Source organism: Crocodylus porosus, unplaced genomic scaffold (assembly GCF_001723895.1).
Source record: "Crocodylus porosus isolate Cpor-Errol unplaced genomic scaffold, CroPor_comp1, whole genome shotgun sequence".
Classification (NCBI taxonomy): Eukaryota; Metazoa; Chordata; order Crocodylia; family Crocodylidae; genus Crocodylus; species Crocodylus porosus.
In genome coordinates this window covers 53,663,066-53,689,044 of record NW_017728909.1, presented here as the reverse complement: position 1 = coordinate 53,689,044, position 25,979 = coordinate 53,663,066, and the positions used below count along the sequence as shown (strand labels likewise).

At 42.4% G+C, this 25,979-nt stretch overlaps 1 protein-coding gene across 3 annotated transcripts in view; it reads right to left on the bottom strand.

The window, feature by feature from the left end:
- The window catches only part of ATG10 (autophagy related 10), a 160,576-nt gene that overhangs the window by 9,047 nt on the left and 125,550 nt on the right, over positions 1 to 25,979 (bottom strand). Inside the window, exons 6-8 of one of the 3 annotated variants that reach the window (XM_019532317.1) lie at positions 6,601 to 6,698; positions 6,196 to 6,315; positions 5,788 to 5,813 (exon numbers count right to left, since the gene is read on the bottom strand). In XM_019532317.1, coding sequence (XP_019387862.1) covers positions 6,204 to 6,315; positions 6,601 to 6,698 — 210 coding nt within the window. In that variant the 3' untranslated portion in view covers positions 5,788 to 5,813; positions 6,196 to 6,203. Of the gene's footprint in view, positions 1 to 4,704; positions 5,814 to 6,195; positions 6,316 to 6,600; positions 6,699 to 25,979 lie in introns of those variants that run through there. The other 2 variants (XM_019532316.1, XM_019532318.1) reach the window with 2 other exon arrangements.

Genomic DNA, 25,979 nt, shown 5'->3' with positions numbered 1-25,979 from the left:
GCTCGAGAAGCATCTATGGATGCAAGCCAGCGTTTTGGTCGCTTTATTAGCTGCAGCATTGCATTGCAGGCTCATGTTCATCTTGTGGTCAATGAAAAATTAGCTAAGTGTAGTTACTGTTGTGCAAATGGAAACCCAGTGTGGCTCAACTAATATTTGTTTTAAAAAGAATGAAACCCAACCTTCTTGCAGACCAGGTTGGAGATGAGTTCTGACCTGATTGTGGCTGGACATAAAAGAGGTGCATATTGTAATTGGGCCCAATTTCCTCTATTTTCAGTTTTCTATCTGTCTAACCCACATTTTACCACACCTTGCTACCTAAATTCAAAAGGAAATGTTCTGCTTATGGAGGCCAAACAGTGTTACAGAGGAAACCAAAGGTACACTTGCAATTGGGCCCTTGGGGATTGCTGTATGCTCTCATTTTTGTAGCCAAGGGCAAGTAGAATTCTTTACAGAGGAGTCCCCAGAAAAAGGATTTTCAATATTTCTTCCTAGAGATGGCAAGCAACCTCCTGAGTATTTCCAAAAGGTTTTTTAATTGAAAGCATTTCTGTAGCAGTTCTGCAAACACTACAGTGCCAAAACCCAAGGTGTCCTAGAATCAAGAATGAACAATGTGCTTGTTAACAAAATGATAAACAGTGCTGTAGTCAATCTCATTTTGAAGCAAGATAAAATTTCTGTGGACAAATACTACATGTTCAGTGTATCCAAAAGCCAAACCAGATTTGTGATTCCATGACTTTTACTAAAAAAATGTCATAAGTATTATTATTAACATCTTAAGACAAGAGGTGACCAACCTGAGGTACAGATGCCACAAGTGGAACACGCAGCCTGGCATACATGGCAGGTCAGAGAGGGGACAGGAAGCAACCTGGCAGAAAGGGCAAGAGAAGGGGATCAGAGTGGCACTTAAGGAAGGTGCAGGGCTAATTTGACCCACCTGCTAAAACGATTAGCCCCTCATTGTCTTAGACAAAATTCAGAAGATCTTTTAAACTAATGATCTGACTGCTCTAAAACTTTGGTTGTTTATTGCTGTTATTTGGACATTGTGAAGAACAGTATGATGGAATTCGCCGAATCATTCCTCTGTGTATCCCACACTTCCAACTGCTAAAACTTTCTGATTTATCTTAAATGTTATGATAATACTTACTGTAGAAAACATAATGTAATACTCGGAGCAAGGTCAAAATACATGTTATTACTGGGAAGGGATTTAAAAGGAGTTTATCAGCATGAACAACACAAGAGAGAATGTAAGAACTGAGAATGGTTTAACTTCAAGGTGGGTACAGGGTAAGCTATTGGTAGAGAATGCCAAAGGGTGAGTGTGACCGCCGGGTTTCAATTCCCCGCCCTTGGGTGGTTTGAATTCTGCAGGTAGATGACACTCCCCTCTTGGGATCACTTTGGGTTTGAAGTAGTTCCCTCTTGCCCCAGTCCCCAGCCTTGTTCTCGCCCGCCATGACTTGATGTTTTTCAGTGTCAAGGTCAGTTCATGGTACACTCCGTGGCCCAGGATCCCTCAGTGGTCATATCACGGGGCTCTGCCACCCCTGTACCCTGGCCTCACGCCACCTTTAGCGCGTTCTTCTTTTACGGGTCCAGGTCTTCAGTCGTAAAGTACTATTCCCCACCTGGCCTACCCCTGTTGTGGTGCTCATCACTAAGCTTGGCCCACGGTCCCTCTGGCCTTCTCCCTGTTTGACCCTGGACGAGATTCTGGCCTCACCAAAATACCCTAGACCTCTCCTTCTATAGGGATGCCACCTCAGCTCTCCCTCCCCAACCGGGGATATCCCCTGCACCAAAACAACTTAAATCACCCTACTCAGCCCTCGCTCTGCTGAGCCTTCTATCTAGACCTCATCAGTCCTTTCGAGCCGTGCTTGACCCCAGCCTTCCTGGTGCCTCCCTCAGCTCACTGCACTGGGACGTGGCAGCGACACCTGCCCGGCGGCACCCTCTTGGGGTTCTCCAAGGGTTTCTCCCCCTTTGTGAGGCTGAGCCTATGTAGCGTTGCTCCAGCACTTCCCCTGTGGCCCATGCTGCCATCCCTCTTGTGCTTCGGCGTGCCCTCCGTGGCCACGCTTCCTGCTCCTTCCTCATCCTGAGCAGCCTCCCACCACACTGTTCATCTTTGCCCCTTCGGCACCTCTTCCACCTCCTCAGTCGTCTCGGTCGCCGCCTCTCTCGCTGGCAGAGCTGGTGGCTGTTCTCCCCAGGGGCTATCCGCCCCTCCCGCTGGTGGAGCCGGTATCCACTCTCCCGTGGGGCCAACCGCCCCTTCCGCAGCCACAGCTGCTGCCTTTAACTTTGCTGGCTGCTGGCTCTCACTGACGTCACCGGCTGGGCATACCCGTACAAAAAGGCAGCTGACGCGCCGCGTGGGTCTTTCCGTCGGCGTCGCATGCTCGTCATCCATTTCTGCCGGTAAGTCCCGTTTATTCTTTGGCTCCCCAGGACAGGGAGGAAAGCACTGATAAACAAACCTTAGAGCTACTTACATGGTATATGCCAAGGGTCACCTCTGCAAGAGATCTGCAGTCAGAAGCAATGTGCTAAACTTGGGCTAAATCACCCTGGATCTTGCCTATAATAACAACTGAAATAAACAGCACACATTGAGGACTGCTGCAGAAGAAACGGGACGAGTGATTTGTTAGTTGACATGCCAAACTCATTTCTTGAATAAGTCAGAGAGAAAAAAAATGCCTTATAGAGGTGATTCTCAACCAGACTGTCAGGGCTAGGGTTCCTTGAGGTCCCTTCAAGGGTGACATATGTCTGCACATCTAACCACAATTCACACAATACATGCACAGATTTCAAATAGGAATCGGCAGTGTTAAAAACACTCTGACCTGTTGCTGTTTTTCTGAGTTCTTCGCAACAGAAGAATTGCTCTATATTTTCTTTCTGTATTCAAAAACTGAGTGAATGATAAGAGCTGACATTTTCCATGGGGTGCCTTGAGTCTATCCATGGGTGCCTTGCATCTAAAAAGGCTGAGACCCACTAATATAAAGAATGCTGAATGAACAGAAAGGCAATGAGGGGTTTGTCTCTTTAAGTTGAAGCATTCTTTGACACTGGGTTAAGATGGCTTCATATGAATTAATACATGCTACAGCTGATATTTTTTGTCTATAATCTTATTCCATTAGTTATTTTGTCTAATACACAATGCTACATGGGCAAAAAAAAGAGAGGACAGTGATATTTTATAGGCTTGCAATAAACAAGACAAATCTCTTGCCAATAGTGCAGAAAAGCTATGATTAAAAGAAGTGCCATTATCAACAAGTCAGCTATAGCAAAGATTTTGTTCCAAGTGAAGACAAGAAGCATGAGTCTCTAAGCATTAACCATATACATTTTATACAGTAGCATCTCATCACTGGTGTTTTTAAAGGGTTAATCAAAGTAGTACAGCAAATAACACTTGAAAGTGCTCCCAGGTGTTTTTGTTCTGTATCAACAAATCCTTTATGTTCAGCACAGGAAAGATATACAAACTTCTGCTGTAAAAGTTACCCTCTACTTATTGCACGTGAATATAGGAGCAGACTTTACCATCCCCATGCCTTAAAATGGAATTTGTTAAGGAGTGGCAAAGAGGGAAGATGACTTGTTTGGTCTGCACATTTTCCTGGTAACATCTGTAATGCTACAGAAACATGTCCATAAACTAGATCCTCAAATATGCAGATGCAGGTGCATCATTCAGTGCACCTGCTCTGTGGGCATAAGGAATTCTGTTGTAATTTTTGCCTCACTTCCCAATCCTGAGGAGAGTAGGAACTAAATTCAGTAATTCTCAACCAGGTGTCACAACATCCTTTTAAGGGAGCCATGGAATGCCACTCAATAGCAGCAGCACTGTCAAGTATACAAACACCTGCATGTGATTCAAGAGATAAACCTAGAGATTTCAAATAGTAATCTGTAATCTCAAAAACACTTTGATTTGGTGTATTTTTTGAGGTATTTGCAACAAAAGAACTGCTCTTCTGTTTTTCCATTGTCAAAACCTGAGTAAAAGCTATGAGCTGGCATGTTTCAAGAGGTGCCTTAAGTCTAAAAAGGTTGAAAACCAATGAACTAATTAAACCCTTGGTATAAACACAGCGGCCAAAACCCTGCTCTAATAAACCTGGAAAAATAACCCCAAAGGCTCATTGCACTGTCTTTTATTGCCAAAGAACACTGTAATGCAAAGCTGGCTACACTGACGAGCTAGGAATCGCTAACTGATTGCTTGAGCTCCCTTTGTGCCAGTGTAGCCGCTAAAGTTCATGGAATAGGTCTGGGTGTTTGGCCCTCTGAACACAGCTTTTAAATTGTATTAGCTTACTGTCATTTGTTTCCCCTCATGTATGAAGAGAAACAACTCTTCAATATAGGAAATAGGATACAGATGTGATTATGACAAAAACAGAGATTACCAAATGTACTAAACTAGGGTGATCTGACTGCTGTCATCATAAATGAATAAAGGACATTAATATATCATACAGGGAAAAAAATATGTAAATTATTAGGAGCTGGCCAGGGACAGCAGCCAAATGCATCCCAGTGTTGTTCATTATTGATTCCAAATGGCCGGGCAAAACAATGTAACTTCCCAATTACATTTTAAGGAAGAGATCATGCCATAATTCACAAAAAAATCCAGCCAATTGAATCTTCTGAAAATATAGATTTATTTTTTAAATTTTTACATTTCCAATGCCATTCAACTTATTTTAATATTTGACCCATAGGCAGGTGTCAGTTGCACAGAGAAGATAATGTGAAATCTGTAACTGCCTTGTCTGCTCAGCAACAGTACAAAATACACATTGGACATTAGGAACAAAACATGACTGGGAAGAAATGAAAAGTGATGTTTGCACTAACATTATTTCTAGGCTGGTTTTTACTGATTGCCCCATCACATGATTCTGACTCCCTCAATACTCCCGTGCTGTCTGCAGCAGATTTGCTAGAGCATGGACTGCAGCACAGGGCTTTTGTTTGTGAACAGCTATTGCACTACTAAGAATGTTAATTTACTACAACAGTAACCTCCCTCAGGAAAGACACTTCTCTCTTCAGAGGCAATGAAGAGGCAAAAAGCCACATGTTCACAAACAATTGCATAAGGTACCCTGAACTCTAGAATTCTATATGCTTAGTCAATACAGACGATCTAGTCACCAGTCATGCTCATCCCATGAGGCAATATACACACACACAGTGTTCCCCTTCCTGTAGCGGGGTGTCTGACCATCCATGTATTTGGCATCTAAGTAGCCCTTGCTGACCCCAGGTTACACAAGAATCCTGAAATTATTTCAACACCCTCACAGTATTTGCATTTTCCTGTACATGTCTGAACTAATGTGTGTACAGATTTGTACAAATACACAATAATACTTTCTGGCTTCTTCCAACAGAATCAAACTTTACATTTCAATCTCACATCAGGAATCTTTCTTGCCCTTACCAAGCTCAGGTGAAAAAAAAGGATGGGAACATCTAAGGTAAGGAAATAAGTGATTCCTCAGGATTCCACAGCTGTCACAAGGAATGTAGCCTCTCTTGGTGGAGCTTGAATGTTGCTGTCATAATTGCAAGCAACTCTTAGATCTCCAGCTGTCATTAGGCTTGTTGCCGCCAGAGGACAGAGCCCCAAACAGCAAGTCTTTCTAAGCTGTACACACAGGCCGTGAATGATTTGTGTGACTTGTGCTGGAGCTCGGCTGTAGGCAAGGCTTTACTGCTCACCATGACTTGTGCTTCAGTTCCAGGGCCTGAAGAGGAGATGCCGAAAAAGAACATAAAATAAGAAAAAAGAGAGGACAAATTAAAAACCACTGCAGCATAAGTGCACACCATTAAACGTGTGCTGGAGGGACAAACATAAAAAGTTCGGTTATTGTATTGCTGGGTAGTGCTGAGGCAGCACACCCCATTCTCTGGGGATCTTTCCTGATGAGCAGGAAGGGCATTGGCAGAATGCCACCCAGACCTCAGCTCAGGCTTGGCATACAAAGCAAAATGGTAACACGGCAGATCCGTGTGCAAACTGTCAGAAGAAAGATCCTAAGCTTATCTAAAGGAAAGACAACAGAATGAGGATTGAAACACTAAATATCTGATTTTGCATGTAACCAAAAACATACTCTCTCTTACCTTTTGATTTAATCAACATTCGTCTTCTGCTCAGACCCTAGTTTTGCATAACTCAGGGGTAAGTTTAGACCCACAACTGGACCTACAATGCTCAGCCATGAAGAAATGTAGTTCATATACCTAACAGACAAAAAAAAGCATGCATGCATTACAAGAAGTTTCCCTGAAGCTCAGATGTATGCCTGCAAGTCATCCTACACCTGTGTGCTTTCTTAACAATTAAATTACTTTTGCACTTTTTAATCTACAGCTTTTAAGTTAAAATACAAAGCTTTTTCTACATACATACAGAACAGAAGCAGACAGGTTCTCAATTGTTGGCCTGACCTTGCAACTGTACATGGTTGATTTGCTCTATATATAGTAAAGAGCTACAGACTTAAACATTTTGCTGGTGTTCCTCACCTGTTTTCTTTTTGTGAGAGAGCCAATACAGAAGCCATGAATTCATTCGTTCGACAGGGATGAAGAACAAAGAATGGCTGACCAAGTAATGGGTGCTCCTGAAAGAAGCAGGAAGTAGTTTTTTAAAACAACAGTTGTCAGAAAAAATGCAATGTAGTATTCCAAAAACAACTGGGGTCAACTCAGTGCTGGTGTAACTCCACTCACTTCTGTGTAGTTACAAAAGGAATGAATTTGACTACTTTATCATCTGTGCTAGTAATTAACTCACATTTAAACAATCAATTATTGCACATGGAGTTTCTTATTCTGAAAGAGAAATAAGTATATTAACTAGGCTATCCTATTGTTTTAATTATGATGTGAAGGCTTTTACTTTAACAGCAGCAGAGGAAGTTGCCAGCTGAAAACAAGTAGGCACAGTTGCCCTGTAATGTTTTTTTGGTGCAATGTAATGCATGAACCAAGGAGCTTCCACTGAGAAGCTCCTTAATAACCTCTGTCCCTGTTCTTTGGGGCTCAACAAGAAAAAGCTGGGAAGCAAAGGCAGCTTTAGCTGGTGCCAACTTAGAAGCCTAAGTTCTGCTTCAGCTTCCTCTAGCTCAGGGATGTCCAACCTTTTTGAATGTGGGGCCGGATCATGAACTTTTTATCACCAGTGGGCCAGCGAGCTATATTCATATTTTATCACTCCACCGGCCATATGTTGGACAAGCCTGAAATAAGGCAAAGCTGGCATAAACCCCCACGTGTGCTCAGCTAGTGACAAACTGCAGCAAATTATGTCCTGGACCAGCCATCCCAACAGCTGGGGCCCCCCTTCTGCCTACTACGACCACCATTTGAAGGCAACCCCAGAGGATATTTGACAGCTGAGTTAAAATATGTGACCAAACCGATGTAGCCAGTGCTCTCAAGCAGGCCAAGGGGCCGCCTATGCCACTGCTTCCCCAGGCCTTGCCGACACCAGGAACACCACCCAGCCAATGCCTGAGACTGGGGATGGCGACACTGCGGGAGCGAAGCCAGTTCCCAGCCTGGCAGAGTCTCAGGCCTGGTCTGCCCAGGGTGGCTCCTGGCAGGGGAAGGCCTCAGGGGAACACGGGTCACTCTGCTCCTCTGCACTTCTCTGTGGTGAAAGCAAACAACCCCTGGGAGGGTGCAGGCAGCCACTGTGGCAGGAGAGCAGTGCCCAGCCCGGCCACAGGGAACGACAATCTCCACTCCCCCACCCAGGCCACCCCCAAGCAGCGCAGCCCACGAGCCGGCACTGCCCAAGGGGGGCCGGAGCAAGGCAGCCACTGCACCGCAGCCCCTTGCCCGCCCACCTGCACAGCCCCACTTATCATGGTGCCCGACCACCTGCGCACGCAGCCCCAGTGGCCTCAGTGCTGTAAGCCTGGAGTGTGGGACCTGACAGACACCGGCTCCCACCGCCTTGTCCCGCAGAGGTCATGCCAGGACCCTGCCTGCCGAGGCCCCCCCTGGGCTGCCCTGCCAACTACCTGCTCCAGGCGCCATGCCCCATTCCTGCCCCACCCCATGGCTGCCGAACCTGGCAGTTAAGAAAATGCAGAGGGTTGAAGGTTTCCACAAAGAGCATGGCTTAAATAACATCACCCCAACAAACAAAAACTACCTTCAGTGACAAATAAGATTGCAGATGGACACACTTCATACCCAAGGCATTAAAAACAGGGGAGTATAGTGAAGGAAAAAACTGGTACATTCCCTTCCACCTTTATATCGCCAAGAACACTGCTAAAGACACAGTACAATACTTCATAAATTTTCCACTTTCATGCCCAGATATTCAAAAGCAATACATGTCCCAACTTAATTAGGCTGCACTTCGATGCAAAGCCTTAACAATGATCTCATGCATTCTCATATCAATTATGCCCAAAGATCAGCACAGTGGACTAGTACATGTTTTGCACATTTGAGAAGCTTGCTCAGGTCACTGTTAAGTACTGCTGTATCAGAATAAACAGACCTCACTTCATTTCCATGCTCTGCAAGAAGTATAATTCTTTAATATGGCACAATAAAGAACAGTTGGAGAATGAAACTAGTAAAATAAAATATCAGTACACTTCATGCTTTCCAAAAAATCTACATTTAGTTTTAGACAACGTGTAGTAAAATGCTCAGCTAAGGCACATGCAAGACGAGTCAGGAGGATGAGGAAGCAGGGATGTGTGCCTGCATATAAAGGCAGCATACATTGTCCCAGTCCTAGTTCTGTTTTGTGTGGGATCAATCCACCCCGTTGCATGAGTTTACTAATAGTCCTAGTAGACTGAAATTGCACCTGAGGATTTAACAGAGACATCCTGGCCTCAGGCTTTCTCCCTGGAAATGCTTCCCATGCATTTCTAGGAAGCAACACTCAGAAGCCAAAAGCTGCTCGCTGACTGTATGCCGTCTTAGATGCAATGTACCTGGGCCAGATTCCGGAAGTCCTGTGGCTGTATTTTATTGAAAGATCTGGCTGTTTGCCTACACTCACTAGAAAATGCCCGTAACTCAGTCTTTGACATGTAATAAAAACTCATGCATCCCCAGCATAAAAAAGGGCAAAATTGTAGCCCTATTTTTTCATTGCCTTCACTGAGAGCAGGATTGGGCCTACTGCTTTTAAAATGCTAGAATAATATTTGAGGTCTCTCAGAGATGCAGGACACTTTGTTCTGGTGCTAAAAATGTATGGGTGAGGCTAGCCAGCATTGTTGTTAACATCACACTTAGAAGCTTAAAACCATCAAAATATTTCAGACTCCTTTGTTTTACATTTCCAGTGCAAACTGTTAATTCATGCAAGAATGCTACCATCTGCTGTCCACAAGAGTGAACTGATGCCACTCTACAGTGAGCAAAAAAAGCACCTGAATTACAGTAAATATCTCTTCCAGTCAGCTACTAATCTAAATGAATCCTACATTTCTAAATATTTCTAGAAAAGAGAGATTTCAGGGCAATGGTAAACAAAGAAAAATAACTAGGTTCAGTTAACTAGTAATTAAAAAAAGTACAGTAAACAAGTAATTAGCACCAGCAGCCTTAAAAGGTGGTGAACGAACAGTATAAAGAAATAACACATTTGTTCCCAATATTAACAATGATGGATCCTTTTTTATTCTTTTTGCTCAACACATTGAACACAAAAGCAATTGCACAAGCTGGATATTCATACAGATTTACTCCTCAGTATTTTGTGGTTCAATATTTGACCTGGTCCTTGAAGCCTGAGATGGACAAAACAAATTTCTGCCTGACACAGGAATTCAAAGTCAAGCTTTTTTTGGTAACAGCTTATTAACTCACTAGTCTACATCTCGCCTGTCTAGCGACTCCTTTTGTTGCAACTTTCTTCAAAGAAAAACTGACCAAGAGAAGGGTGAATCCAGCCCACCACTACTCGGGCAGCATTTCTACCAGGGTAGTAACCTTGGTCCCTCTATCTTTCACATCAGACTGTTTGTTGCTCTTAGGTGTGTGATAAATGTGAAGCCAGTCTCTTCTACCTGTGCAATGGTGTAGAAGAGAGGTGTTGCTCAACCCTCATCCTAGTGTGTGGGCTGGATCCAATCCACAGAGCCATGTCATCTGGCCTGCAGGGCTCTCCAAGGGTTTGGAAATTTGGCAGCAAGGAAGCAGTGGCAGCATTAATTGCCTCTCCTGCTGCCACATTTCTGAACCTGTGGGCAGCCCTGATAACATGGGTCTGTGTGCCAGACAGCACCAGCACATGGCTGGATCCAGACATGTGGAGTAAGGCCAGCATGCTGGATCACACCCAAGTACTGACCCCAAGTGCTGAACCCACGTAGGATCCTACCTGCTTCACATGTCACTCATGTGAAACCAGAAGGTTGGGAGCCACTGGTGTAGAAGCAGTTTTTCTTTCTCCTGATCTACCTGGGGTTTAAGGGGAGGTTAATGTAGCCTTAGCTACTTACTCAATCCCTCCTCCTCTCATTCCAGTGTTCTCTTTTTTAATAGCTCCACAGCCTGTCTTTGCCGCTTTCTGAGGCAGAGGCAACACCATGAACGCATGCTTGTTTGAAAACTTCAGCGCACCTCAAAAATTCTGAATGGTAAAAATGAGACTAGAAGAAATTTATTTCATGCTGCTGTTGCTTTGCAAAGCTGTGAGTAGGGCAGGTGCACTACAGCTGCCTGTCTACACATGCACAACAACAGTGTTCACATTTCGAAGCTTGTCTTCACAAGCCAGTAAGTTTGAATTATTTGCTCAGCTCTAATGCAGGAAACTGGTGTTCATTATTGCTGCTGACTTCAAAGAGATCCTCTACAAACAAGAGCGGCTGAGGATCATGTCAAGCAAAGAGTTTTGTCTAACGAGGAAAATTTAAATATATTTGCTCATGTGCATGTTTGCACCTACCTCTAAGTAACAGGCAATCTACTGTTCTGTAACTCAGAATTTTTCAAAGCTGAAAAATCAGGGATATATATACACCATAAAGTGGGAACTGTATATCTTGTGGGAAAGCCAAAGGCAAAGAAAAGCAGAAGAGATGGTTAGCCAAAGTATGTCAAGGAACAGAAGTACTGATGGGTCAGTAAGGGAGAGAAGTCAAAGTGCCATATTGAAGCTAGAAGCCTGGTCAAAGCCTGAATTCTAAGTTATATCGATAGTCGCATCCCCACTCATGCATTAGCCAGCCATTATCATGCTGAGTGAAAATTCAAGGTTAAATCACTGAAGCTGCAGCTTTGAGACGGAAGTAGTGGACAGTTGCCAGTAAAAATCTAAGAGTTATCAAGCTAGTAGCTTAGGAATTGATAATGGAATATAGAGCCCTTTATTGCCAGGTCAATTCAAACCTGGCCCAGGTTAGTAGTAGCTGAAAGCCATAATTATACAATAGCTTATATGAAATTGTCAGGGTTTACATAATTAAAACTGGCATTAATTAGTGCCCTTGTTAGTAGTCATAGCAGAGAAGCCAAGAACTGAATCAGCCACAGAGAATGAATTAACCCCGGGCCCCTTGAGGTGGTCTTTTTAGGTCAGCACTGAAGCATGTTGGCATAGGAAACCTGCCTACTGCTGCCCATTCTGTGGATTAAGGGGAGGGGGATTTCAGTCTCTGATACAATGTATCCAAAATCCTTCCTGAGCTTTACAAGAAGTATATTTGGTAAGAGTATGGAAGCCTGTATTGCATGCACTTCATATACATCTATATTACAGCTATAATGCAGCCATGTAATGGAATGGTGATATACCATGTGGCATGAAACCGATCCTAAGCTATGTCTCATGGCAGCAATCCTGTACTTTAGCTAGTCAGATCTGTTTGTCAGCCACATGAAAAACCTAAGTCATTCTGCAATTTCGAGAAAAAACCCAATTTAAAATAATAAAAATCTACTTATTTTTAGCCAGAGATTAATCTTTTTTGCAATGTAATTCTCATGTTGTAATAAATTTTCAGAGTAATGTGCAGGAGTTACAAGTTGATTACCACAATTACTAGCTGAAGTTGTACAGAAAGGAACCTTGCATTTATGGGTTGCACACAACTCTTCTGGACAGTAATGGAATGCCAGGCAGTGAGATGGTTTATCTGAAATCTACTGCATTATTTTCCTGTATGTAATCCTATACAGACTCATAATACAATCTGTTCAGTGCTATAAGCTGGGCTTCATCATATAATATCTTGAAGAGTCTTGACCAACTTTTACAGGAAATGTAATTTTCACAAGCAACAGCAGCTCCTATGAATTTTCAAACTCAAACTGTTGCTTAATTTATCTTCTGTGGCAAGACCTCTCTATTAGGTGATGTAAAGAAAGATTTTAAAGCATGTGCTACACCAACTTACGGAGATATTACCTCAACTTCTAGCATGGAACAACACATAGAAGGCTGACAGGCAAAAGATGTAGACAGAGAGTGGTTTTGTTTGATAGTATAAAACTGAATGCAACATTTTATTTATGGCAAAATGAAGTGGAAAACACCAGGTACATGAGGGGTTGAAAAACCACAAAATTAGAGAACCATCTTTTTTCTTGTCTGTGCAACAGTGGTATTCAGTGAAGGGTGGCCAGCACAAGGTTTTAGGGCTTGATCCACCATCCTTTATCTAACTGGCATCATTGTTACTTATGACCATTACAAGGTCAGAAATAGATAAATATAAAAAACCACAACTTTGCTCTTTTTCTGTTTTCTGTAGTGTAACAGTCTACAGTATCATGAAATGCTAGAGATGGATCTCAATACTGGAAAAGGGTGTCTTGGCATTTCCAAAGTACAACTTTAATTAAACACCAAAAATTCATCAGGTTGGGTTCTATCACTTTTATCTGGCAGCACATATTGAGATGCAGCCTAAAATAATATAGGAAATATTATCCATGTCAAATTTAAATTAAAAATCAACATCATTTTAGGTAATGGGTAATTAAGCGTAGATAGTTGGTAACGTGTCTTGCTCCTGTCTTCCCCAGCCAGCAGATATTTTGTTTTTGGTATGTCTCCTATAACAGCACTATTTATTTTCTCTGTCATAACTGGAGCTCCTCCATTAGTAATGGCTTCTATTTTCTCCAGTGCTACATTAAACTGCCTTAGAGCATTCATCATAGCATTTATGGCTTCTCCATTTATATGATAGTGCAAGGGATTCGTGTCCCAAACTGCCTCTGCTCTCATCCAGTTTGCACGATGTTGCTTTGATAAAAATCATTCATGGAAGGATGTCAAAATTTTTATCAAGGACACCAGTATTCAATGCTGCGGCAGGCACGACATGTGCCTGAACATATTTTCAATTTTAATCATTCCTCTTCAATTCTTATTAAATTAGGATACATGCCTTCCTCAGTTCATCATCTCTAAACCATTATGATTTTATTATGCCATTGGTTTTAAACAACACTTACCTGATGAAATCTATGCCCATTTTTTGTATAACCCCTTCACCTGAAGCTTATCCTAAACACAAATATTTTGTGTTACCAAATTCACTGTCAACATCTTTTTTTGTTTCTTCATTTTATTTTTATATTTTAATATTAGTCTGTGTAATGAGCCAATCTCTAGTGTAGGTTAAATTTATCAGTAACTATATTAACAAGCAAAGGCTTTATTCCTACTGTGAAAACAGAACATTTTCCATTTAAAAAATCATTTAAAGAGGATATTTATTCTTGTATTATTTTTACAGTCCAGATCCAAGATACTGTTTAATTAGGGTGAACTTGAAGCCAATGGGGTCTGCTGGTATGCTTAAATGTAGACTTGTGCTTAAGTGCTGTTCTGGGCAGGACCTAAAAGAGAAGTGACTTTTTCTTTTAATGAAATTGCGGGGAAGCATCAAACATTAAAATATAGCATGAAGCACCAAAGGCAAATCAGCATACACATGTATTTACCATAACCAGTTCCACTGCTTGAGGAGGCAATAGGACTGCAGCAACAGTTGCATGAAGAAAACATGTTCCAAAGTCAAAATCACTCTCTGCACTTCTACTACAGAAAATATTTCCCCAATAATGGAATTACTACAACAGAAACTTCATTACTGTGGAATCACTGTGTTGCAGAAACAGCACTTTTATAAAATTGCAATTACAGAAGGACTTCTGTCATCCTGATAGAAGTTATAGATCACAGTAATAAAGCTATTATAATACTAATTGTATTATATTCTTTTGTTGTACTGATGGAGGTTGCAACACTTCTATTAAATCAGCAATTTTATAAAAATAATGTTTTAGTAATATGACTGGTATTGGCCAGACAGGAATAATAATAAAGTGCTTGAAGAAGGGAGGAACTGGTGTGGGAAGAAGTTTGCTTGCCACTGTGGCTATATATGCCAAGAAAGCTTCCAAAAAAACTTACTGAACATAAAATACTACAACTGCGGGATACAGATCCAAATTGCCCCATTCTTTACTTATAAAAGAAGTGCAAACATCTTTGTGATATAACTGAACAATGGTCTCTGAAACTTAGTGTTCAAAAGCCACAGCAGGAGTCTTACCACTCATGTTCTCTGAAGATCGACCAACAGCATAGTAGGGTTACATATACTTGTCTGTAACAAATGCTATGGAATGACTAGTGAAGCACAACTGCTGCAGTCTTCATTGTCTGCATCCTCATCCTCTTACATACTCAGAAACTAGGAGAACTTTGGAAGATGAAAAATCATATCACAAGGAAAGAAAATTACAGTGAAGGAGCAAACGTCCCATTTCTGAATTCCCTTGTAAGGGAGTAGAAGGCACCACAAAAAGTTTGGTTTAAAGGCAGGTCCTATTCTGAAGAGAAACTGTGTTACAGTGGCCTCTTCTTAATCGATTTGTTTCCTAAATATGCTCAGTCATATCATCTCACTTTAGTGACATGCAAGTTTTTACTAATATTTCTAGTACTACTAACTCTTATCAGCCAACCCAGGCAAAACAAAGTAAGATAGTATTCCCTCTTCGTCCATCCATTAGATCAAATCCATTAGAATTTTAAGTGGAAGTTCAGTTGCAGAAGCAATTCATTAAGCCTCTACAATTCCACCAAAAACTGGTTACCTTGGTGTAACCAAAGACAGCATTGAAGCCAATGATACTGTACAACACAAGTGTAACAGAATCAAAGCCATCAAAAAAGTTAGAATCCAGCTACATCAAACCATAAAATCTCCATCCACAAGCTATGAAGGCAGCTCTCATATAACACACAGTGGGCACGTCTACATGAGATGTTTACTGCACAGTTGACTAATTGGCCATGCAATAAACATCTTGGTGACTACACATACACCCCTATTAGGCTGCAGTAAATTAATTTACTCTGCAGCAGTGCATGTGTAGATGCTGACAGGGCTGGCTTGGGCATGAGGGTGCTTCAGTGCAGAGGCTGCCTGTTGGCTAGCCCCACACTGAAGCACCTTGTGCCCCAGCCAGCCCCTCCACAGCACACTGAGCCAGTGGGGGAGCAGCCCTGGGCTAGCAGGCAGATACCTAGGACTGCTCTGCCCCAGCTCAACATGCTGCACATGAATAAACTATGGAGCTTATTGCTCCGGAGTTAATTGCTCCTGGGCGCATGTTCAAATGGTGCACCCGAGAGCAATAAACTGTGGAGCACTAAACTCCACAGCTTATTTATGCTCTGACTTGCAAGACACGTCCAGTTTGACCTACAATGTCAAAGACTAAGCATGATGGCCAGCAGTAAAATTGTTCCTATTAAAAGCCATGGATGACGCATCTAAAAGACACTGATCTAAGAAGCTACCCCATCTTTTGATCATATTGAAAGATCCTATCACCTCAGCTGAAATAAAAAAAGCACAGATACTCCCCAAGCAGCTTGTCCTGGGGAGCAACTAGTAAACTGGACTTACCTGCAGAATCCGAGGAGGAACACGCGACGCCGCCGAGAGGACCCGCGCGGCGCGTCAGCCGCTTGTTTATACAGGTGCGTCCAGCCAGTGACGTCAGGGAAGGACGCCAGCTGGGGAAGTTAAAAGCAGCAGCTGCGGCCGCAGAAGGGGCAGATAGCCCCAGGACAGAGCAATTAACAGCTCCGCTGGCAAGAGGGGCGGAGAGCCCCAGGGAGGGGCAGCTACCGGCTCCACCAGGGAGAAAAGCAGTGGCATCGGCCGACAGCAGGGCTCCGAAGGAGCAGAGGCAGACAGCGTGGCTGGAGGCTGCTCCTGACAGAAGAGGAGCAGGAAGCACAGCCACGGAGGGCCCAATGGGATACGAACCTGAAGACAACGTGACCCACAGGTGGAGTGCTGGGGTGGCGGTGCAGAGACTGTCACACAAAGGGAGAGAAGACCCGGGAGAGCCCTGAGAGGGTGTAGCCAGGGCAGGGATCGCCGCCGAGCCACCGTGCCAGGAATCTGTAGGGGCACTAGGGAGATTAGAGGCCAGGGACTGCCCAGGAGGACCGGGGAGGTCCAGATAGGATCCTCAGCCTTTAGAGGGGCTGAAGAGCTGGTCTTTAAGTTTGTTTATGGTTTTGTTTTCCAGATGGCGGATACCTTAGCTGGGATAGCTGAGGGGCATCTTCATAGAAATAGGGCTGAGGCTGCTTTAGATGAGTCCAAACCTGTGCTGCAACCTCGTACAGGGTCAAACAGGGAGAAGGAAAGAGGGAATGTGGGTCAAGCTGGTCGGCAAACACCCCGACAGGGACGGGCCAAGTAGAGAGGGAATATCACCCCACCACTGAGAAATTGGACCCACAGAAGAAGAATGCACTAGAGGTGGTGTGAGACCGGGGTGCAGGGGTGGCGGAGCCCCAGGATGTGACCGCCATGGAGTATACAACGAACCGACCTTGACACTGAAGAACATCAAGTCATGGCAGGCGAGAACAAGATCGGGGACTTGGGCGAAAGACAGCTGCTTCGATACCGAAGCAGTCCCAAGAGGATAGTGACATCTACCTGCAGGACTAGAACTACCCGAGAAAGGGGAATCACAACCCGGGGGTCACACAGTTATTTCTGCAATAGGGAAAGTGAGAAGATAGAAGGTAATGTCACAAGGTCTTCTGTGCAACTTGCTATTATGCAGATCTAATTTACCTCTGCAGTACCTGTATACTACAGAAACATGCAATATAGCAAACTTAAATAGTTTTGAGAGATACAAGGAGGTATGGACACAGAGACCTTAATGGATATGTAGGGTCAAGACCTGTTTTACATTTCCTCCAAAAGACAGTCTGCATCATGCTAGAACATTTATAAAATTCCTTGGGCCATAACTATCTTTTTATGTATGTACAAAGGCACAGTATCTAACACTATGTCTTGATCCCCAGTTGTGCCCTCTATTTGTTACTGAAATACAACAAATGCTGCTACAACATTAATTAATAGGAATAAACAATACTTACAGACCTGGCATCTCCCTTTTGTGTAGCATATTGATTTTACTCTGGATTTTCTACCCAAAAAACTGCACCAGAGCAAAATTGCTAACTTTAAAATCCAGTAAACTCACAGCAATAGATGGTGCCACTTCAAAATTATGTTTACAAAACTAAATTATTTATTGTATTATAGACATGAAACACTTCTCTGAAGTTGTAGCTTGTTTGTAGAAGTTTTTAAAATAATGGTTTATAGTGGGAAATGGCAGGCTCATAATTATATTGTTACAATTGGCATCTCAGTCATTCTTTGAAGTAAATAAACAGATGACTCATTTTTCCATGCTTGCCAAAATAAAATTAATTTAGTTGTCAACATTTTAGTAATCCTGCATGTAGTCTTAATTAATTACTATTTAAAATCTGTTCCATAGTTGAAAAAAATCATCTAGAGTGCAAAACTGGAAGATTCAATGCGCTGTGGAAGTTTGGAAGAGATAGGATTTGAACCAGATTTACTACTCTGATTAGGAGTTAAGGGCACTGGCTTTAGAATTTCTCCTGTCAGGATCTTAAAATTTTTCCAAAAAGGTTAATTTTATAATCCTGGAAAAACCTGAAGTTGTGTAAAACTAATGTTGAACAAAGCAATCGTGAAAAATTGATATAGAGTTCACAAGATTTCTGTACTGGAATTGTTATAACCAGCAAAAGCAGATAACATGTATTCCTATCCAACTCTTGCAGCATCTTAAGAAGGAAACAAAACCATTTGACATGCCAGAGTAAGACAGAACTAATGCCTGTCATGATCCAGTAAATAAAAGGTGAATTAAAATAAAATCTTTTTTGCAATAATCAGTTAATTTACCTTTTCAAATACAACCTTTACAAATACTCTTGAAGTATCAACAGATATGTGACTGAAACTTTTTTTTTGGCATTTAAGCCAAAAAGCAACTTTACCCATATCTTCTCTATCTATATACCAATATTTGACTGGCTTTGACCATTAATGGGCTGTACTGCCTTTCTTCTTCTCTAACTTCATGTATTGGCCACTTCTAGAAAAACCACTTGCTGTAGCATTGATCTAATGTGTTATGGTATTTCCTATGTTCCTACACAGGAAAACATCATTGTTGGTATTATTCCTGGTAGCTCTCTTTATACAATCAAAACAAGAAGTAATGCTCTCCAAAGCCTTTTACTGGACATTTCCAAAATTAAGTAAAATAGGTAAGTATAATGGAGCACAAGGTGTGCTCTGTTACTTACAAGGGTGTGGGCAGCGGCAAGCAGATGGTTTCAATACTCTGCAGCTGGTTGCAATACCCAATTAGGCACCAGTGCCTGACTGGGAACAGGGCCAGCTGTTCCTTATAAGAGCAAGGCCCTGAACAGCAAAGCCAGCAGTCTGCTGCTGGTGACCGTGAGAATACCACCCAGCTGGAGTTGCTGTTTGTGACAGGAGGTAAGGGTAGGAGCTAAGGGGATGGCTGGAGGCTCCTGGTCTTGGGGCATGACCTAAAACTACACCCTGCTGGGGCTGGATGGTGTGGTGGGACTGCCAGTGACAGGGCAGTCTCTAGGAAATGCCACACCTGGGACCGTTCCAGTGAATGGTGAGAATGGGGTGCCAGAAAGCCTCAGCCCCTGTTGCCTTGTGGGTGACCCTGTGGAGGGGAAAGGCTAGGGGAGCATACCCAAAAGAACAAAGCAAGGGCCCAGACTCACTGTGAGTTTTGAGGCAGGGTCCTGGCTAGGTAAGGGGCCAGAGATGGTGCCCAGACTCACGGTGAGATCTGAGGCTGCACTAAGGAAGCTGGGAGTGAGGCTCCAGGCGGGCGGGGCCCTGAGCCTTCAGGGAGCTATGAGTGAAGCTCCTGGAGCAAGGGGATAAGGGATTGTGAGCCCAATATAGGCCAGGGGATAAGTCTCAATGTAGGGAAGTGAAATAGAGCTTGGAGCCCAAAGGTGTTAGAGGCTTGGAGCCCAACGATGTTAGGGGTCTGGAGCAGAATTGAGATGGGGTTTGGACCCCTGAATGGGTTGGGGCTGGGAACCCTGAGTGATGAACACCAGAAGGAAAGCCCAGTGTGAAGGTACTGGGACTATGAGCTGCAATGGGAAGCGAGTCCCATGTGAGACTTTGGAGCTCAGGTCCCAGTGTGGGACACTGGAAGAGCATGGATGCCATCTGTGAGGAATAGGACATGGTACAGGGGTGATCAGAGCTGCGTACATCAGCCCTTGGCATTGGGGCAAGTAAATGGGCAGCCTCTCGCCTTGCTAAGATCTATCAATCATTATCATCAAGCTGTGGCAGGAAAGGAAAGCAGGTGGTTTGCCCAGAGACAAGTGGGTGGGCCTATGTTTAGACCAGCCCTGGACACACACTTGTTACAGTAAGTTATAGAAACATTCAAATACAAATCCATCAGTTGGAAGGACTTTGGTCCATCAGTTTAAATCTTTTTTTCTGAAGAGAAAATCACTAATAGGGGACAATTCTTTTGAGAACTAATACAGAAAATGTCCTAACCTATAAACCTCTGTGGAAAGATAGCTACAATGATACTTCAATAGACAGAAACTGGAATACAACTGCAATATATTAGAATGCAGACAACAATAGACTTCTATAAACTCGGCTTTCTCAGTTTTGCAACTCCTTATTTGAAGTAAAAGAAAGAAATGTCTTCTTTACATTTATGATAAAATGAGAATTGAAATGTATTAACACTGCTAAGCCATACATACAGAGCTGTAGCAGTGCAGCTCCCTGCTCAGGCATATAAATGGTGCCTGGGTTAGTGCCAGCTCCTGCTGTGCTGACTGTAGTGGCACAAGCAACCACCGTGGCAGTAATGGATGCTTTTGCACCCTCTTCCTCACAAAGGCAGAGGACAGTTCTGCTGCCCTGGTCAACCCCCTCAGTTATACTACTGTTAGATATTTGTGTGTGTGCTTTATAACTCTTCAGGTCAAGTATGCTCTGTCAAGCTCTTAGTGTGCAGAGGATCGAGAATTTCCATGCTTTAGGTTTTTAATGTTTTCAATGCCTCTCTGAGGTTGCCACCCACCAGTTGAGAATGCAGATCTACATGTATCCTCACTTATTTCAAATTGTGTTATCAAATTCTTTCAAGTATTTTTAGGAAAATATACAGTGAAGATGTTACTAAGTTTCATGCATATCCTGAACTGAAGCTCCCATAGGTCTGTCTGGGCAATGGACTTGGCAGCACAAGCTGTCTGCAACATGAACTCTGCTTGAAGAAGAAAAGGAGATCAGTAAAGACAACCACTTTATTACCCCAAAAGTAAGCAGAACCATCTCCAGGAAGGAATATATTGGATTAGAACCCCTCCTAGAAAACTTCTGCTTGTCTAGTTTCTTTGAAGTCCTAACCATGGAGCAAATGCTATCCCTAGATAAGCTTTCTCCATGGATGAAAAGATGAGAAAACACTCCTTGCAGATATCTTTAGAACAAACTTCTATTTAACCAGAAGAACTACCTGTAGATACAGTGCTTCTAGATCCTTTGAATACTTCCTGTTCCAGACACTCTTGTGAGTATGCATGAAAATTTTATGTAAGAAAGTAAGGTCTGTGATCTGAGGAGCTTTGTTAGGAGAAATCTTAAGTTTTATCTAGGGATTCAAAAGCAATTTTCCCATACTAGAAGAAAGGAATCAATAGAGCCAATATAATTAGGTTGTAACTCATTCAGTTAATTATATATTTGTGTGCAAAGCTCTATTAAAACTCCATCATAGAGTACTGATCAATTCAAATAACAATCTAGTTATGACTTGTACCTGCATTCTGAATATGTGCCAAACTCAACAAACTCCCACACTCTCCTTGTCCTGGTGGGTAGGAAATATCTTGATCAAGTGTATGTTTATTATATTGCTGAATATTTGTACATTATTTCAGTGAATGGGAGCCTGATCCTGCTTCTACTGAAGTCAATGGCACTGTGCCCATCAACTTCCTTGTAAGGAAGATCCATGCCCATAAATTATCATTATCAGTTGGGGAAAAAGGCATTATTGAACTGAGGTGTAGTAAAACATCTTGTATTAGACATTATTTTAAAAATTAAAAATACTTACTAGGTTTAATGATTTTATAATCTGATTATATGGAGTAGAGAAAACCATTTAAGATCAATGTCACAGAAAATTTTAGCCTGAACTAAATATTAATCTGAGCTGCCCCTTTTTGAGCTCTGTTCTCTGTAATGACTTGCCATTCTCTGTTGGTAAGACTGATGCATCCCTTCTCTCAGTAAGTGGCTCTTCCAGTAATTTACCAAAAATATTATTAGGGGACTTATACCAACTGTTAAGATATGATTCAAAGTAATTTAAAAGGCGATTTTTAGCAACCTTCTGTTAAGATATACTGTACATAGTCTCCCACACTTAGCAAAATCCCACAATATGGCAAGAAAGATTTGTATGTCTAAGAATAGCTACCTACACACATTTTTCAAGATGACTGAGCCATAACGATTTAAATCTTCCCTACCACAGTTTCAGCAAGATGTGCCTCTACAACATTACATCAGTGTGTTCTGTTCAAAAAGAGTTTAAAATCTTTTCTTTTTTAAAAAAATCATACCATTAACATCCCTGACATTTTAGAAATAACGTTTATTGATTTTTGTGTTAACACTGTTATAAATTAAGTGATGTAATGGACAGAATTACTGTAGCACTATAAAGAACATGTCTTTCAGATTCTTAACTACATATTGAAAAAGAGCACACTCTGGTTTAGTGTAAAAATAGCCCAGTTCTGTGCTGTTATTTAAGAAACAGGCTTGCATAGTTGTTACTTCTGTAACAGAGTGGGCATACCACAGGAATATTACCACAGTCACCTACCAAATGACTGCCCTCAGCCCTGGGCACAAATACAACCCATCTGAAGTGACTGTGTAGAAAAATCAAAATACTACTTGAGTTTCCTAATGTTATTTCAAATGAATTGTTACAGCCTCCAAAGGTGTCAAATAAGATCAGAATTTGGTATTGCACCAACAATACAAGTGCAGTTGCCAAAGTAGGAACATTGCCAGCATATCAGGGAAAAGTGGCTATTCCCCTCTATTCAACACTGGTGAGGCCAAATCTGGAGTACTGCGTAAAGTTTCACTACAGAAAGGATGTGGACAAACTAGAGAGTCTAGCAGAGGGCAACAAAAGTGACTAAGGGGCTGGGGCACATGACTTACGAGGAGAGGCTGAGGGAACTGGCCTTACTTAGTTCAGAGAACAAAAGACGGGGGGGATTTAATCACAGCCTTCAACTATCTGAACGGTGGTTCCAAAGAGTATGAAGCTAAACTGTCCTCAGTGGTGGCAAATGACAGAACAAGGAGCAATGGTCTCAAGTTGCAGCAAGGGAAGTTCAGGTTAGATATTAGGAAGAACTTTTTCACCAGGAGGGTAGTAAAGCAGTGAAACGGATTACCCAGAGAGGTTGTGAAATCTCCATTCTTGGAGGTTTTTAAGACCTGACTAGATAAAGCTTTGGCTGGGATGATATAGGTAGGCATGGTCCTGCTCTGAGCAGGGGGTTGGACTAGACTATCTCCTGAGGTCCCTTCCAACCCTAGTTTTCTATGATTCTATTCAAACAAAGAATCAAGTTCCTGCTCAGAAAGCATCTATTCAAAAGAAAACCAGATGAGCGTGGCCATTTGTTTCTCCAGGGACAAGTAGCAGCAGTACACCTTGTGCTACTGTTACTTGTCCCTGGGGAACGCCCATGCCATGCACACTGGCAGCAGGTTACCCCAGGTGGAGTAGGGGAGGCTGGGGCTAGCAACTGTGCTGGCCCCAGCAGCCTTACCTGGGGTTCTGGGAGCCTTGGGGAGCTGAAGCTGCAGCGCTCCAGTTTTGGGCTGCGTACGTTGCTGCCACATGCACTGCCCCATTTTTATTTGCCATAGGTTCCTTTTTTTTTTTTTTAACCCCAGGATCTCCTGGGGTCAAGCCCTGCCCCCCACCATGTGTAGTGTGTGACACCGCAGACTGTTCTGTGGCGCCACATATTGCATGTCCGCACTTGTCTGAACACAGCCCTTTTGTCTTCTACTGCTCAGTTGGGCAAAATAAATTCACAGGAAAATGGTTAGTGGGAGCTGAATCAGATCAACACTGAGCACTCTGAAAATCCCACCCTCTACTTCCATCTAAAATAATTTATTCTTTTTCCCAATCCTACATTTACTTTTACATTTTTAAAGCACTACTTTGATTAAATAAAATCAATTATCAATAAAATATGTCAACTGATAATGCACAACAAACACATTTAAGGACTAATAAAAATCCTATAGTAGTCAATGGGTAAGCTGATACCATTCTCCTGAGAGGCAAAGCTGATTGGAATGCTCTTTTGGTTAGGTAACAGTGGCTACAACTACATATGCACTTCAACAAGCATTAGTCTATTCTAAGGCGCATTAAAGCATCACTAAATATCATGCTATTTAGTTAATGTGCATTAAGACAGTCTAATGCACATTTTCTTATGACCTCATACATGTGCTTGGGGGTGATCTAATCAAAGCAGTTCCCAGAGAGTCACTCTAACTAAAATGTTATAGTATCATGTGTATTAAGCTCCCATGCACTTAAAAATGGCCATAGGACACTTGAACTAAAGCTCATTCAACAAGCGTTCGTTAAAGAGCCCCAGCGGTCATTTTTAAACCCACAGGGGCTGATACACATGACACTGCAGCAATGCTAGAGCATTCTAATCAGAACACAGAGCAAACTTAAATAATCACTAGAATTACACTAATTAAGCACTAGTATTGACGGCAATATCTTGTGTGATTTGAAAGTTCAACTTTAAGGTAAGAGAGACAGTGTTCTGGAGGATCAAATTTTATACATCATATCATGGATGACAATGATGTCCCATAGTTAAGAATTTATTATAGAATTTCACAAATGGCAAAAATACACATTTTGAAGGACAATATTTCTTAAGAGATCCCTATTCATAAGCCACACCAGTGTTGCTCAATTTTTCTGAGCTATAGGTCAGAGGAGTGTTGTGGGGTTGGTCCACAGGCTGGATCCAGTGCATTAGGTCAGACCATGGGCCCAATCCAACACAGGGTGGGCACATGGACATGATCCAGCACATGGCCTCAGCCCCATGCACTGGATTGGGCCCCAACCCCACACGCTAAATCAGGCTCACTCCCACTGCCTTAGCTCCATGCACCAAGTCAGGCTCAGTGCCTCACCCCAGCCCTGCATATGCTATACTAAGCCCACATCTCCAGCCCTGAATACCAACCCAATCTAGCACACAAGGCTAGTTATCTAGCCACAGAGCTTATAAATTTGGCAGAAGAGCAAAGGTTTCCCTTGTTTTATGCAGTACGTGCGTTCCTGGAAAATGGCGCATAACTCTAATTTGCATAAAGGGAACTCACTTTACGATGTAACAAATAGGAATATGTTCCAAGACCTCGACTGTAGTGACCCCAGGACCCATTTCTACTTGCCAACACCAAACAGTATACACAAGCACAGGGCACTATCATAATGGGGGTGGCAACTACAGAAACACACGTTGCAGACAATGAGCGAGGAGCACAGATCCACCCGGGAGACTATATTTTGGTGTATGTCACTCCCACAATGCACTGCACAAAGCAGCTGACTGCAGGCTTCCACCACACTGATTGCATAAGAGTGAATTTACCTTGCATATAATGAATTTTTGGTATAAAAAGGGTCATTGCATAACAGCAAATTTGCACATACAGAGCCCGCATAAAGCGAGGGAAACTTGTAGTGGCAGTGTTAATTGCCCTTGTTCCCCCATTACCAAATTTCTGGACCTGTGGGCCAGATGACATTGTTCTGTGGGCTGAACACCACTGAACTAAACTATTAGGTTTATCTTTTCTGTCATACTGTGAAGAGATGCCCACAAAAAAGCAGTTTTACCAGAACAGAGGGTGGCAGAAGAATAAAAATGAATAAAGTTACAGGGCACTTTTCAGCCTTATGGATCCCAACATGATTTACAAACTTTTGGAAATGAAATTTTATGTTGGCAGAAACTCTGTGAAAAAGTAATGGAATAGTCATTATAGAGTTAAACTGATCGGACCTGCTTGTAATGCCAGCAGATACTGAAGTGTCCTGACTGTCAGAACTGTAGTAAAAACAAAGGTGCAAATTAGATTCTGGAGCATGTGGACAAGAACAAAATCAGAGCATTTGATATATACCCAAACTACTGTCTTGCTCTTTTATTCATGGCTGAGAAGAGATGCCTACAACAAAACTGTTCTACTGAATGTTTTGATGGTAGAAATAATAGCAAAAATGTCTGTTGATCTTTTTTGAATAAAGAAGAAAAAGTATGTTTCATAGTTTCATAGTTTCTAGGGTCAGAAGGGACCTGAGCAGATCATCTAGTCCGACCCCCTGCCATGGCA